General features: G+C 44.6%; 2 protein-coding genes across 2 annotated transcripts; both read right to left on the reverse strand.

The window, feature by feature from the left end:
- Window positions 1-1,401: 1,401 nt before the first annotated feature.
- LOC138579477 (olfactory receptor 1L4-like) lies at window positions 1,402-2,325 on the reverse strand. The gene has a single exon (XM_069649808.1). The coding sequence runs from the start codon at window positions 2,323-2,325 to the stop codon at window positions 1,402-1,404; it is 924 nt and encodes a 307-aa protein (XP_069505909.1).
- A 2,137-nt stretch (window positions 2,326-4,462) lies between these two features.
- LOC138579478 (olfactory receptor 1L4-like) lies at window positions 4,463-5,386 on the reverse strand. Its single transcript, XM_069649809.1, has one exon. The coding sequence runs from the start codon at window positions 5,384-5,386 to the stop codon at window positions 4,463-4,465; it is 924 nt and encodes a 307-aa protein (XP_069505910.1).
- Between the last annotated feature and the right edge of the window lie 7,134 nt (window positions 5,387-12,520).

Raw genomic sequence — 12,520 nt, forward strand, 5'->3', positions numbered from 1 at the left:
GGGTAGCCATGCCAGTAATAACGGCATCGCTATCTCCAAACTCCTAATGAGGCCCATGGTCTTAGAGAGGATTTTGTAATCCTCAGGGAGAAGAGTGTCAAAACCTATGACAGAGCTGGCAGTGAACCACATCTCAGAGAGATGGATGACGTCTAAGCCGAGGTCTTCAAGGAGGTACCAGAGGAGTGTTTGATGGCAGATCGAAACTTGAGGCTTGCTAAGTAGAGCAGGTTGCAACATTTCAAGGTCCTCCGAGTAGGGGTACAGGAGTGTGGGACACCCGGTGGAGGTGGAAGAGCGGCCACAGGGGTGGCAGAAAAAGGAGTGGAAGGGGAGGGGAAGAAGTTTATGAGAGATGGAAGACACCTATCAAGAAGGAGTAGGTTGGGCTAAGAGCCCAGGACCATGACAGTGCCATTTTCCTTTCTTTAATAAAGTTACCTTCATAAAGGGATTTTGGTAGTGTTACCCATTTTAAGTAAGCCCAACTTCCTGGAATTGTTCCCTTGCTTTGCACATTGAAATTTGAGTTGTGCTGCTTCTGGTATTTTCTTGGCCACAAACAACCTGGAGACATTTAAAGCATATGGAAGAAGCAAGCATACAAAGCAGTTTGCATCCGATTTCCGATGGTTATCCGTCTTATCATGAGCCAGTTGGCTCACCTCTGTCCCAGTTTGCCTGGTGCATACCTTGTTGAGTGCTGTGTCTATTTCCTCTGACCGACAAACACTGGCATGAAACCTCTGCACCATCTGTTGCTTTGTTGACTGACATGTGTTGGTATTAAATACAGTCTGTTGTGCCCTCAAAACTTGACTATGCAGAAGGTGTTTGATCAAAGCAGGGGGGTGAAAACTCTGAACAGTGGAGTAGATGTTTCTGTCTGTGGGTTTGCAAGAAGTCGTGGTATCAAATCCCAGGGGTGTAGGAATGACATTTTGTGATGTCATCTTTGATGTACTGGGTGTTAGACTTATCAGTGCAAGGTGGTGGCGTGAGCTATGGTTGCATAGCTTACGATAACTGGCACATTCTTTGGGTTTTACAATTTTACTTGTAAAAATAATGTCCCCAAAGTTTTTTCTCTGGATTTAATAGGTTTTTATTAGTGCAACTTAACCATGATGTCCCTTTTAACACCTTTTTTGGACTGAATATATAGATAGATGAGAGATGAAAGGTTGAATAACACAAATCTCTCTTGGAGAAGTGCAATGATAGGCAAACTATTTAAGGCAGTGTTAAAGTCTGGAATTGATTTCTTGTGCATGCCATGAACTCAAGCTAATAGTGTTGCCTTTAAATCTACACACATTGAATACAATAATGACTTAAACTACAACATCTGTAAGCAGCAGTTTGGGAAACCGGTTCTGCTGGTAAAGCTCATTCTTTCCGTTAAAACAATAAGAACTTTCTGAGGCCTTTTTTAACTTCTGCGTTCTTCAGACTGTAAATTATGGGGTTGCACATTGGAGTGACAGCGATGTATGACAAGGACAATATCTTGTTTTCCTTCATTGAATACGTTGACGTTGGTCGAATATACGTAGAAGAGATGGAGCCATAGAATAGCAAGACGACTGTGAGGTGGGAAGCACATGTCCAGAAGGCTTTGTGTTGCCCACCCTTTGATTTGATTTTCAAGATGCAGGAGACAATATTCACGTAAGAAGTGATGATTAAAATAAAGGACATCATTGTCAGTATAGCGCTCAGAACAAAGATAATCACTTCAATGTGTTGAGTGCTGCTGCAGGAAAGCTTCATCAAGGCTGAAAGATCACAGAAGAAGTGGTTGATGGTGTGGGACCCACAGAAGGAGAGCTTAGATGTTAGTAAAATATATGGAAGTGGATACATGAGAGCAACCGCCCAGCTCCCAACAGCGACCTGCACGCACACCTCCTTGTTCATAATGGTCAGGTATCGCAAGGGGTTGCAAATGGCCACATATCGATCGTAAGCCATGACTGTGAGTAAAAGGACTTCTGTACATAACATACCTCCAAGCACATACACCTGCAGCAGGCACTCGGTCATAGACATGCGTGTCCCCTCCTGGAAGAAGTGGGCCAGCATCTGTGGGAAAATGTTTGAGGTGTGACAGATGTCGATGAAGGATAGAATTGAGAGGAAGAAATACATAGGTGTGTGCAGTTGTAAATTACAGTAAATTGTTGCTGTAATAAGAAGGTTTCCTGCCAATGTTATCAAGTAAACCAGTAACAATGCAGCAAAAAGTGGAACTTGCAGCTGTGGAAGATCTGAGAAGCCCACAATCAAGAAGCCTTCGGCCAAGCTCCAGTTTTCTGCTCCCATTTCTGCAGAGATAAAAAGCTATGACTGGATTGAAAGACGAGCTGAAAGTAAAAGAAGAAACAGTGTTACTCTTATTTTTGGCAGCCCTGTTGATGCAATGGTTTGGTGAGATATGGTGCATGCACGGTATTTTACACACATTACCTATTCAGAGAAACACACCAACGCAATGTTTTCTTCATGTATTCAATGGTCACATGAGCCTAACTTTCTATGAAAGTGGCAGACACAGTGCACAGTAGAATGCGATTGAATAGGACCGCAGTGCACTGATTCCCGTCTGAAGTTTCAAGAAAGTTGAGTGATTCGGGCCCTAAGGTTTATATTGCTGTGTGAACAACGCAAACATTCTATCCTTTGGGGCTGTCCCTGGGCTGGTGAGACATGGAGCCTCATTAGGAGGCTGGTGGCCGCGGAATAAACGGTGCCGGTAAGGGACCGCACCTTTCATTCTGGGCCACCACATTACGAGGTCTGCAGCGGGTCCCGCTCTGGATGCCTGGCCAAACCAGACGTGCAGAGCAGGACCCGCTAGCAGAAGAGGATGCTAACAACGGGAACGTCATTAACAGGCCCGTTGTTAGCATCCTCCCCATCCCCATTCCCCTATTGGGGCTCCAACGGGAATGGGGATGTACCGGGTCCGGGCCCCGAGAATGGGAAGTAATGCACCTGCTAAAGTCGGCATGGCCCGGTAATTCCCTATTTTTGGGACCCGGACCCGGTACCCGGTTTGGGGGTAGCCATGCCAGTAATAACGGCATGGCTATCTCCAAACTCCTAATGAGGCCCATGGTCTTAGAGAGGATTTTGTAATCCTCAGGGAGAAGAGTGTCAAAACCTATGACAGAGCTGGCAGTGAACCACATCTCAGAGAGATGGATGACGTCTAAGCCGAGGTCTTCAAGGAGGTACCAGAGGAGTGTTTGATGGCAGATCGAAACTTGAGGCTTGCTAAGTAGAGCAGGTTGCAACATTTCAAGGTCCTCCGAGTAGGGGTACAGGAGTGTGGGACACCCGGTGGAGGTGGAAGAGCGGCCAAGGGGTGGCAGAAAAAGGAGTGGAAGGGGAGGGGAAGAAGTTTATGAGAGATGGAAGACACCTATCAAGAAGGAGTAGGTTGGGCTAAGAGCCCAGGACCATGACAGTGCCATTTTCCTTTCTTTAATAAAGTTACCTTCATAAAGGGATTTTGGTAGTGTTACCCATTTTAAGTAAGCCCAACTTCCTGGAATTGTTCCCTTGCTTTGCACATTGAAATTTGAGTTGTGCTGCTTCTGGTATTTTCTTGGCCACAAACAACCTGGAGACATTTAAAGCATATGGAAGAAGCAAGCATACAAAGCAGTTTGCATCCGATTTCCGATGGTTATCCGTCTTATCATGAGCCAGTTGGCTCACCTCTGTCCCAGTTCGCCTGGTGCATACCTTGTTGAGTGCTGTGTCTATTTCCTCTGACCGACAAACACTGGCATGAAACCTCTGCACCATCTGTTGCTTTGTTGACTGACATGTGTTGGTATTAAATACAGTCTGTTGTGCCCTCAAAACTTGACTATGCAGAAGGTGTTTGATCAAAGCAGGGGGGTGAAAACTCTGAACAGTGGAGTAGATGTTTCTGTCTGTGGGTTTGCAAGAAGTCGTGGTATCAAATCCCAGGGGTGTAGGAATGACATTTTGTGATGTCATCTTTGATGTACTGGGTGTTAGACTTATCAGTGCAAGGTGGTGGCGTGAGCTATGGTTGCATAGATTACGATAACTGACACATTCTTTGGGTTTTACAATTTTACTTGTAAAAATAATGTCCCCAAAGTTTTTTCTCTGGATTTAATAGGTTTTTATTAGTGCAACTTAACCATGATGTCCCTTTTAACACCTTTTTTGGACTGAATATATAGATAGATGAGAGATGAAAGGTTGAATAACACAAATCTCTCTTGGAGAAGTGCAATGATAGGCAAACTATTTAAGGCAGTGTTAAAGTCTGGAATTGATTTCTTGTGCATGCCATGAACTCAAGCTAATAGTGTTGCCTTTAAATCTACACACATTGAATACAATAATGACTTAAACTACAACATCTGTAAGCAGCAGTTTGGGAAACCGGTTCTGCTGGTAAAGCTCATTCTTTCCGTTAAAACAATAAGAACTTTCTGAGGCCTTTTTTAACTTCTGCGTTCTTCAGACTGTAAATTATGGGGTTGCACATTGGAGTGACAGCGATGTATGACAAGGACAATATCTTGTTTTCCTTCATTGAATACGTTGACGTTGGTCGAATATACGTAGAAGAGATGGAGCCATAGAATAGCAAGACGACTGTGAGATGGGAAGCACATGTCCAGAAGGCTTTGTGTTGCCCGCCCTTTGATTTGATTTTCAAGATGCAGGAGACAATATTCACGTAAGAAGTGATGATTAAAATAAAGGACATCATTGTCAGTATAGCGCTCAGAACAAAGATAATCACTTCAATGTGTTGAGTGCTGCTGCAGGAAAGCTTCATCAAGGCTGAAAGATCACAGAAGAAGTGGTTGATGGTGTGGGACCCACAGAAGGAAAGCTTAGATGTTAGTAAAATATATGGAAGTGGATACATGAGAGCAACCGCCCAGCTCCCAACAGCGACCTGCACGCACACCTCCTTGTTCATAATGGTCAGGTATCGCAAGGGGTTGCAAATGGCCACATATCGATCGTAAGCCATGACTGTGAGTAAAAGGACTTCTGTACATAACATACCTCCAAGCACATACACCTGCAGCAGGCACTCGGTCATAGACATGCGTGTCCCCTCCTGGAAGAAGTGGGCCAGCATCTGTGGGAAAATGTTTGAGGTGTGACAGATGTCGATGAAGGACAGAATTGAGAGGAAGAAATACATAGGTGTGTGCAGTTGTAAATTACAGTAAATTGTTGCTGTAATAAGAAGGTTTCCTGCCAATGTTATCAAGTAAACCAGTAACAATGCAGCAAAAAGTGGAACTTGCAGCTGTGGAAGATCTGAGAAGCCCACAATCAAGAAGCCTTCGGCCAAGCTCCAGTTTTCTGCTCCCATTTCTGCAGAGATAAAAAGCTATGACTGGATTGAAAGACGAGCTGAAAGTAAAAGAACAAACAGTGTTACTCTTATTTTTGGCAGCCCTGTTGATGCAATGGTTTGGAGAGATATGGTGCATGCACGGTATTTTACACACATTACCTATTCAGAGAAACACACCAACGCAATGTTTTCTTCATGTATTCAATGGTCACATGAGCCTAACTTTCTATGAAAGTGGCAGACACAGTGCACAGTAGAATGCGATTGAATAGGACCGCAGTGCACTGATTCCCGTCTGAAGTTTCAAGAAAGTTGAGTGATTCGGGCCCTAAGGTTTATATTGCTGTGTGAACAACGCAAACATTCTATCCTTTTTAACAATTTTGCAATCAAAGGTTGCACTAGTTTTACAGTTTAATAATTTAAAAATACTTTGCCCTACTACCTCTGACCTCAGTTAGACTCTAGGGATCCCACAGTTAAACAATCCCTGAATTCCCTTTCTCTGCAAAGATGTCAATCTTTGCAGTCTGACTGGTTTGAGGAAACAGGCATTGAGTAGGCATTTGGTAGGGATTTTCCTCGTATGCCCAGAGAGTACACTTCCACCATTACCAGTAATTGCCATAATGTGTCCTGGTGCAAAACTCATAAAGCAAGTATTGCCATTCAACACTCCTGGCCATCACACCATTGATACCCACTGGCCAGTACACACCCCATTGTCAAGGAGCTGGCCTCTTAACAGAGAAGTGCCAGATTCCATTATGCCCATTTGCAATAGAAGCGTAACGTCCCATGAATTCCACTTATGATAGGGAGGGTGGATTCCACGATCTGCAGTTAGAACAAGTTGGAAAGATGATACTATGCCCAGTTAACAGGATATGGCCATATCCAGCCAAAAGGAACATGTATTAGTGCCAATATGCACACTGATTTATGTCTGGGGACTGTGAGGGTGTATAGGCATGAGACGGGGGAAGCGGGGGTATGGTTTGGATTATTAACTTGTATTTATATAAATAGAAAACCTACCTATGCATAATACTATAAGAGGTTTCCCTTCCTCAATCTAAGAAGACTGAGGAAAAGGTTAGAATGTCAGAATGTCTGTCAAGTCAATAAATGTCTGTCCTCTGTATGAATCACGCTAACCATCCCTAACACTTACAACTAAAAGTCTCTAAATGAAGTAATGTTAATGCACCAGGAGACTGACCCCCTTCTCCTGGTGGTTGCTTAATTTCTGGTTCCTTCAAGGCATGGCCAAGGGGATTCATCCCTTCCCCTGTTTACTTTACGGTTCCTTAGGATAATCCTCTTCTTGGGATTACTCCTTCCCACGCTTTCCACAAGGTATCCAGTCTAAGGATATTATTATGTTCTCCTCTTCTGTTTGGAAAATGCCTCCCTTTTCCAGACTCCATACAGCCAGATAAAATGACTCCTTTCCCCTGGTAATAACATGCAAAGTCTCCATGTTTACAGTCTCTTGTTATTGGTTACAAGTCCCCTCTCTGGTGACTAGTGGGTTTCTCACTCCAATGTGCCACGGGTGATTCCGTCTGATGCTTGCTTCTTGCTTCATATGATGTGTTTCCCAGTGCTGCACCCTAGATGTTTATCCTTATCCCCAGATGGGGAGTCCCTCCAATGAGATTCTCCCGCTATATATGTCCTCCAAGGGGACTATCCAGTAGCGACCACACCTTCCTAGTCACATGGGAAGTGGCTCCTCAGAAATGACGACATCTATGAAATTGTTATATACCCTTCTAATAATGGGGGGGCTGCACCAGAGAGAGCAACATGGAGAGATGGAGGGAGTGCTTTTGCATGAGAGAGAGATGGCCTATTTTCTGGACAGAGAGAGCATTTCGTGATGCCTACAGTGGAGAGAATGGGTATGAATGTGGAAATAGATGGTATTTTGCACTGCAGACTCAGATGGCCATGAAAGAAGATATGAGGTCCAATGTCACTTTGACACTCTTTGACACAGGACATGCCATGAAAGTACACAAGACAGGAACACATAACACAGTCTGGCAGGCATTTTGCTAAACGCTGACAGAGAGACATTCTTAAGCTTATAGAATGCAAGTAACCATAGAGATCTGTGCGTCATTGGAGAGTATAACCAAAGGGGGAGAGGAGAACCCATTAGAGTTCCTGGTGTTTTCTGGTAGGAGTTGGTTGCTGAAGGAGTTCAGGAGAGTTGCAGAGAGTTGGCTGGAGATGGTGCAAGATGGAGTACGAGATGCAATGAGAGAGAGATGACTTGGTGCAGCAGAATCCATAGGCCTTGATGAGATCAATCTGGCAGAGAGAGAGCTTGGCAGTTGGCAGTTGCCAGAATTGAGGCCTGCCACTGACTGGCTGATTGCAGAGTCGTGCTGGCAAAGACAGAGCTGGAAACACATGCAAATGGGAAGTATGGTTTTGTATGGACTGACTGATTGATTAGAACAGACGCTCACATAAGGGGAGAAGGGGAAACCAGACAGGGATTGTGTAGAATGAGAGTGGGAAGGATTGGTGTGGATTGGTATGGATTGATTTTGCATGAAGGAGCGCTTGCATTAGACTGCATTATAACCACACACTTGCAGCACAGGCTTGCATTAGAAACCTGTAAGGCTTATAAATATTGCATGGTAGTTTTGCTTTGCACCAGAAGCATAAAAGGTGCACATTAGACATAGCATTAGGATTGCCTGCATTGTTATGCTTTGCATTCTGTGTGATCATAAATAAATGTATTTCGTTGTTATAATTGAATCGATTCATGTGTTATTTTTGTGCTGTGTCTTGTGTTATTCTGTTGTTAGAAGTAATCTAGGAGTAACACAGTGCACATAGGGCCTGAGATACGAATGCAGCGGGGGTGGGGGGATATAGTGATCCATAAACCCCTAGGGGATTGTCAAAGATTGTCTGAGACCCGAGAATGCTTGTGCGGGGGAGGGCAAGGCGATGGTTAGGGATTTGTTTTTTTCAGACTAACAACCCCTTCCCCAATGGCTCCTAGAAATATTGATACGCATTATGGCAAAGGTAAGCCTATATCTCATTACATCTATTGACATTATTTTCCAAACTGTGCTCCCCCATTTGCAAAATTGTTGTGCCTTACCTGCGCCTCAGTGATCCTAACCCCTAAAACAAGCCACTTCCCCCTCATGCCTGCCCTTTCTTGCACTACCCAAAATTGCAACCCACAACGCTTCCCTGTTATCCCGACCCATGCATGACTGATACTCATCTGCATAGCCCACGCGCCCACCAACATTGCTCTTCCATTCACAGAACACTAGACCACCAAGAAGGTGCCGACACATAGTGTACTGGCTGCATTGGCTGTAAAGGCTCCTGACACAGCTCACCTTCCTGGCACATCTGCGGCCCGTTGGACACAGAATCTGTTGTCAGCAACACAATCCCACAAGATGCACCTACAGGAACTATTGTTCCAGAAACTGTTGGCAAACTATTGCACAGCCCTAAGAAGCCCTTAATATAACAGTGCCACAAAGCCTGAACCTCCTGTAAGAATACTGAACAAATTCCTACTACCACCATGAGAAAAATCACATCAGCCAAATGGCCTCACCTCTTGCCATGCCCCTCCAATGCCCTAAAGACTGAGGCACGAAATGCCTGTCTCAAACAGCATACCAGCAACACACCCAGAAATGCAGCCACAGGGCCGCTCTCATCCATTGATTCCATTGCCACTAGGAATAATAGACTCTGCTGGCACGCCTCCTGCCCACTCTACTTCTCCCACCCGAAACTGACAGTGACAAGAAATGCTTGTCTTGGTGAGCACACTGCCACCACCCTAGGCCTAAGACAAAGATATCTAGCTTACCAGGGACCACATATCAAACCAGTCCATTATCCCACCCCATTCCTGCCTCCACAAGCCCTCTACCAATAAAGAGTACCATGTACAGCAGGGCATGAAACATCCTATCATGCTAAACACTATGAGCAGATTCCCAAATGGCGACCAGGCATTACAAGCCACCAAACCCAAACCAAACCTTTGTCTAGCTTAAATAAATAACTCACTCATGGCACTGCTACAATGTGGACTTGTCAATGCTAGATCTATCCCTGCTCACACCCTTGACATTGATGATCTCATTACTGTGCTAAACCTTTATATCCTAACTGTCACAGTAACGTGGCTACGTGACTCACCCACACCACTGCTACAATGTGCACTTGTCAATGCTAGATCTATCCCTGCTCACACTCTTGACATTAATGATCTCATCACTGTGCTAAACCTTGATATCCTAACTGTACGGGAACGTGGCTACATGACTCACCCACGCCACTGCTACAATGTGCACTTGTCAATGCTAGATCTATCCGTGCTCACACTCTTGACATTAATGATCTCATCACTGTGCTAAACCTTGATATCCTAACTGTACGGGAACGTGGCTACATGACTCACCCATGCCACTGCTACAATGTGCACTTGTCAATGCTAGATCTATCCCTGCTCATACCCTTGACATTCATGATCTCATCACTGTGCTAGACCTTTTTATCCTAACTGTCACAGGAATGTGGCTACATGACTAACCTACACCACTACTACAATGTGCACTTGTCAATGCTACATCTATCCCTGCACATGCCCTTGATATTAATGATCTCATCACTGTGCTAAACCTTGATGTCCTAACTGTTACGGGAACATGGCTACATGACTCACCCATGCCACTGCTACAATGTGCTTTTGTCAATGCTATATCTATCCATGCACATGTCCTTGACATTAACGATCTCATCACTGTGCTAAACCTTTATATCCTAACTGTCACAGGAACATGGCTACATGGCCCACCAACGCCACTGCTAAAATGTACAGTTGCCAATACTAGATATATCCCTGCACATGCCCTTGACATTAATTATCTCATCACTGTGCTAAACCTTGATATCCTAACTGTCACGGGAGCATGGCTACATGACTCACCCACGCCACTGCTACAATGTGCACTTGTCAATGCTAGATCTAGCCCTGCTCACACCCTTGACATTAATGATCTCATCACTGGGCTAAGCCTTGATATCCTAAAAGTCACGAGAACGTGGCTACATGCAGCCTCCGGCCCAGCCCTCTCTATAGCTGCCCCCTCAGGATATACCATTTTTTAAAGTTACAGAGCCAACACTAGGGGCAGAGGAGTAACACTGATAGCAAGGGACTCCCTACCTATAAGAGAATTCAGCACCACTTTAAATGATAACGACAATATCCTCTCGGTCAAACTGACTATCTCAGACTCAGACACCATCACACTTCACATCCTCTATCGCAGCCCAGGCTGGGTGCAAATCTACGGAAATAACCTCCTACACACCTTGGGCAACCACATCAAGCCCACCTCTAAAACAATCCTCCTAGGGGACTTTAACTTGGAATACAATGACCTGGCTGACACAATAGCCACTTCAGTAGTCAACTTGCTTAGTGCTCTAGGTTTCTTACACTGTCAGCGCCCCTACTCACATCAAAGGTTGCACCCTAGATTGGATTGCAAACCTCAACTGCCAGGTCGCTGTCTGCACTAACAGCCCATTCTTTGGTCTAAACACCACATAGTGCACTTCACAATTTTGCCTATCGAGCATTCCAAACCTGCTACCCCCGATGCACACTACACTGGCCCACAGCTCCAGAAACCTCACAAAGGAGTGTATTTCTCCCCTGATCAGCAGACTCCTATCCTTTTCTCTCTACACCACGGACCCCAAAGCACTTGCTGACCTGTATGCCCAAACTCTGACTGCAGACACTGACACTATTGCCCCACTAATGCTATGCAAATCTAAATATCAGTGCACATAAACACTTGGTTCACTTCAGCCCTCCAAGAGAACCTGTAAATATGTATATTTGGTTTGGTACCTGCATCTGTGCCACCATTAGTTAGTACTGTGTTGACCACACCAGCACTGGCATTTCCTCCACTGCCTAGTGCTCATGAATTGCTATTACTTGCCCCACTGTCGACTTCAGGTGCTATTTTTCCTTTAGGACATGAAACATTTGACACTGATCCAAGAATAGTAACACATAGCACAGTATCAGCAGACAGAAAGAGGGAATGGGCCGAGACATATATGGAGGGGGGGGTGATGAAGGGGCTGCTATGAGTATGTACTGTTCCGCTAGGACATCCCAAAGCAGAGTCTGGAACAGATACCTATTCCCATTGATCAGATAGGGCCCTATGTAGAAATGAAAGTAGGGAATAGGGAGCATGTTTTTCTAATGGATACCGGAGCACAGAAGTGCTCTATGTCCAGATACTGTCAGGGCAAAGCAATGTTTCTGTAGGGTTTTCCGGTACGCCAGTGTTTAGTTCGTTCTCCCGGCCGGTACCGATTGCACTGGGGCCGTTCACTGAATCATGTCTGTTTCTGTTAACAACTAATTGCTGCAAGAACCTGATGGGATTACATTTGTTGAAGAAATTGAATGCTGTGATTTATTGTTGTCCAGATGGAGTGTATTTGACGATTTCTCCCCAACATGATTCCGCTTCACAATTCCTATCTTTGCCTCTACTGAGTGAGCTGAGTAAGGTACCTACACATTTATGGGCAGTAAATGACAACGATGTGGGAATCCTTAATGTTGAACCAGTTCACATCATTTTGAAATCAGGTATTACACTGCCACGTATTCTGCAGTACAAAATCTCTGTTGAAGGAGAACGCGCTTCGAAGAGTATTGTTTCAGATTTGATACATCGAGGTGTGATTGAAGAGATTTCTGGTAGTGTGCGTAATAGCCCGATTTCGCCTGTATATAAGGAAGGGGACAATGCTTTACATTTCCATTTTATAATTGATCTGCACGCGATTAACAAGATTGTAGTGCCATAGTTCCCTATTGTACCTGACGTTACCGCCATTTTGACTATGATTCCGGCACGGCCACACATTTTTGTTTGGTCGACTTGAAGAATGCTTTCTTTAGCATTCCTATCCACGCTGACAGTAGGTATTTGTTTGCATTTACCCTAGGATGATGCTCCTTTACGTTCACACATGTCCCGCAGGGACACACGGAGAGTCTGAGTATTTATAGTAGGGCATTGTTAGAACAATTTG

Source organism: Ambystoma mexicanum, chromosome 3p (genome assembly GCF_040938575.1).
Source record: "Ambystoma mexicanum isolate Mex_15411 chromosome 3p, UKY_AmexF1_1, whole genome shotgun sequence".
Taxonomy (NCBI): domain Eukaryota; kingdom Metazoa; phylum Chordata; class Amphibia; order Caudata; family Ambystomatidae; genus Ambystoma; species Ambystoma mexicanum.

What these genes read in the sequence shown, in the direction of transcription:
- LOC138579477 (XM_069649808.1), bottom strand. Translation starts at nt 2,325, where the DNA reads ATGGGAGCAGAAAACTGGAGCTTGGCCGAAGGCTTCTTGATTGTGGGC.
- LOC138579478 (XM_069649809.1), bottom strand. Translation starts at nt 5,386, where the DNA reads ATGGGAGCAGAAAACTGGAGCTTGGCCGAAGGCTTCTTGATTGTGGGC.